This window comes from Spinacia oleracea, chromosome 1 (assembly GCF_020520425.1).
Source record: "Spinacia oleracea cultivar Varoflay chromosome 1, BTI_SOV_V1, whole genome shotgun sequence".
Taxonomy (NCBI): Eukaryota; Viridiplantae; Streptophyta; class Magnoliopsida; order Caryophyllales; family Amaranthaceae; genus Spinacia; species Spinacia oleracea.
In genome coordinates this window covers 99,459,128-99,462,571 of record NC_079487.1, presented here as the reverse complement: position 1 = coordinate 99,462,571, position 3,444 = coordinate 99,459,128, and the positions used below count along the sequence as shown (strand labels likewise).

The 3,444-nt window shown below is 39.5% G+C and overlaps 1 protein-coding gene across 1 annotated transcript; it reads right to left on the bottom strand.

Moving 5' to 3' along the window:
- LOC110796671 (uncharacterized) lies at positions 1–459 on the bottom strand. Its single transcript, XM_022001746.2, has one exon. The coding sequence runs from the start codon at positions 457–459 to the stop codon at positions 1–3; it is 459 nt and encodes a 152-aa protein (XP_021857438.2).
- Positions 460–3,444: the final 2,985 nt, after the last annotated feature.

The following is a 3,444-nucleotide window of genomic DNA, read 5'->3' as shown; positions in this document are numbered from 1 at the left end:
CTATTCACCAAACTCTTTCTTCCTCTTTTTCTGTGAAGGCCTTCCAGGCATCACTCTGAATGGTGGAGGCAGTGGTTGTGGTAGTGTTGATTTGTCCCACTGTTTCTCTCCTATCATAGGGAAAAAGTGGGGTGCATAGGTGGCAGCATATGTCTTTACGTGGTATGCCGGATGCACAAAATCTTCATAATTCAACCTCCTTTGGGCTATACAAGCCAGTGCATGCCAACAAGGTATTCCCATTAATGTCCACCTATAACATCCACAAGTCTTCGTCTCAAGATTCACAACAAATGTATCTCCATCATAATCCACCTCAAACTCATGCAAGTCTGCTTGAATCAACCTCATATTGCTAACCTGCTTCTCTCCCCTCTCAATCATCTTAACAACAGATGGCATTTTCGACCCATCAAACAGTTTCAACCCCTCCCTCTTTGCACAACACCTCTTCATCATGTATCTCCTAATGAAGGAAATAATGCCCTTGGTCCAAGTATGCATATAATATTAAGTCTAATAAATGCGGTTCAGTATTAATTAACAAGTTAATAATTCAGTGAGATCAAGTGAGCTGAATGCCTAGCTAGAGGCCGCTTCAATTCAAGTGGAATTAATGATATTAATCCACAGCTTACTCTTGACTGAACCCGTAGGGTCACACAAATAGTACGTAAACAGATCAAGTATTTAATGGCATTAAATACTCTATCTATGGATATTCGAAAACGACGGATCTTGGTTTCAGTGGGAGCTGAGATCGTCACAAGCAAGTGAATACTCCGGAAACGATGATATTACCGGAAACGGAAATATGGATCGCATCGGAAATATAAATATTATCCAAGTCGTAGATGTTGCCGGAAACGGAAACATGGTACGTATCGGAAAATATTATCGGAAATGGAAATATTGCCGGAATCGGAAATATTGCCGGAAACGGAAATATTGTCAGAATCGGAAATATTATCGGAATCGGAAAATAATTTCGGAAAAGAAAATATTAAATATTTGTTCGAAACGGAAATTAATTCCGGAATCGGAAATATTAAATATTGTTCGTATCGGAAATGAATTCCGGAACCGAGAATTTAATCGGAAGCGTATCTTACGAATTAGCATCGGACGAGGCCTGCCGGACGAAGGCCCAGCACGAAGCCGGGCCATCGCCCAGCAAGCAAGACGCACGCCAACACGCATAGCCCATGGCAGCGCCAGGCCCACCGCAAGGCAGGCCCAGCGCGCCAAGGCGTGGCTGCGTAGCGTGGGCTGCGTAGCGTGGGCCAAGCGCACGCACGCGTGGGCGCCCTCGTGGCTCCGTGCGTGTGTGTGTTTGTGTCCATGCACAATTCCTAAATCTATTAGGATTTGGTGTATGATTAAATTCCTATTCCTAAAAGGATTATTTAATTAATTAGAGTTCTTGTAGGATTCTAAGTTTAATTAAATCGTATCCTACTAGGATTCCAATTCCCTTTCCATACCTCTATAAATAAGGGCCTAGGGTCATAATTTATGGACATGGGATTGAAGTATTCTAAGGGTAAGTTTTGAAAGAAAAATAAGCCAAACACTTGCAAACACTTAACCGAATTTCCTAGTAACCTTAAGGGCGATTCTAGTTGGTCTAACTTGAGGCGGATCCGGACGTACTGTGGACTATCTACGGAGGGACGGCATTTGGAGTCCTAAAGGCTTGTTCTTGTTCGGTTCGGGCGCAGCTAGGGAGGGCACGCTACAAAGTGTATGCTCCTAAATTATGCTAAATGATTATGTGTAAATAATATGTTTCCTGGCATTAAGGTTTTTCCACATGATTTATGTTTTGTCATATGTATCATAACCTAACAGTGGTATCACGAGCCTCTTATTATTTTCATAATCTAATTGCATGAACATGGTTAAATTATACAAATTTGCAAGAAATTAAAAGGGGTGATTAATTTTCGTAATTGTTAATTAATTGCAAATTGCGTTTATTAAATTATATGTACGCAATTTTTCGGCAGAATATTCGTTACTCAACCAAATTGAGTGATTTTTGAGTCAATTCCGCATGTAAAAGACATTCTAAAATTTTGACAAAATTAATATTTTTCGCCGAAACCCAGAATTTCCAAATTCGAAGCCTAACTATGACTTTTCGGAGGTTTTAGTTTTTCGAACGCAAAAGTTTGTAAATTTAAGATGTTAAATTAAATATTTGCGATTCTTGTTGATAAATCTTGAATTTTTGATTGACCTACTGTATATGTTTAACAAGTTTGAATGCCTAGCCTTGTTAATTATGCAATCTAATTTGTAATTATGATTAATTTGTTGAAAATTGGAATAATTTAGAATTAATTTGATTTTCATAATTAATTAATAATTTAATTAGATACCTATGATTAAAAACCACCATAAAAATTGTAAATTTGTGTTAAATTTTAAATTTTTATGACCTAGACTTGAATCTATGTTAATCGGAAATCAATTAATTAATAAATTTTTGATTTTTCGCCCTAAAATTATGAAATTAATATGATTTATTAATTTGTCATTAATTTTGAAAATAAAATTTTTAATTTTTATGCGATTCGCTCATATAACTTGGACGCACAAAGCAATGGACGCTACGTGTTACCCTTAAGGGGTGTTGTATAGTGCGGGCATGCGACGACGAGCAAGGGAGCTCGTCGCCCATGCGGTACGAATGCAACGAGCAAGGCTATGGTGCACGAGCACAAGGCAGCAGCCCTGCCTTGTGTCGTGTGCTATGTGCGATGGGCGAGTGGGCAAGGGCGAGAGCAAGGCAGCGACAGTCGCGTGTGGGCAGCAGGCGAGCTGCGCCACGACGCAACTGTCTCGCGCAACGTGCGAAGCCTGGCGCGCAGCGAGCGCTACGCCCAGCGACGAACGCTCGCGCGCAGCGAGCGCTTGCTCGCAAGCTACGAGCACTGCCTCGAGCAGCGAGCGCAAGCTCGCGTGCGTCGAGGGCAGGCGTGCGCAGTGAGCCAGAGGCCAACAAGCCTCGAGGCGCCTTGCGATGGTGTGCAGCGATGGATGCGACGCAGCACATAGGCTGCGCGCACATGGCCAACGATTGCTGCGTGCGTGTGGCCTATGGCTGTGCGTTGCGTGGTGATGTTGCGTACCTTGTGTTACGATTAGATCGTTTTAAAATTTTAATTTGAAATTTTCAGTTTTTGTAATTTTAATTAATTTTAAAATTAATAATTTAAATTGTTTTCTTGGATTTTAATTTTGAATATTATAATTATAATAAATTTCATTTATTCTAATTATTTTACTAAAATTAAAATCATGAATTAATTTAAATACGACTGAAAATAAATTAAATATGTGGATTCAATTATAAATTTATATGAGCTTTAAATTTTAATTAAATTTGTATGTTTCCGGTTAGACTAGAAATACATTTTTATGTTTAAAATTAGTAAA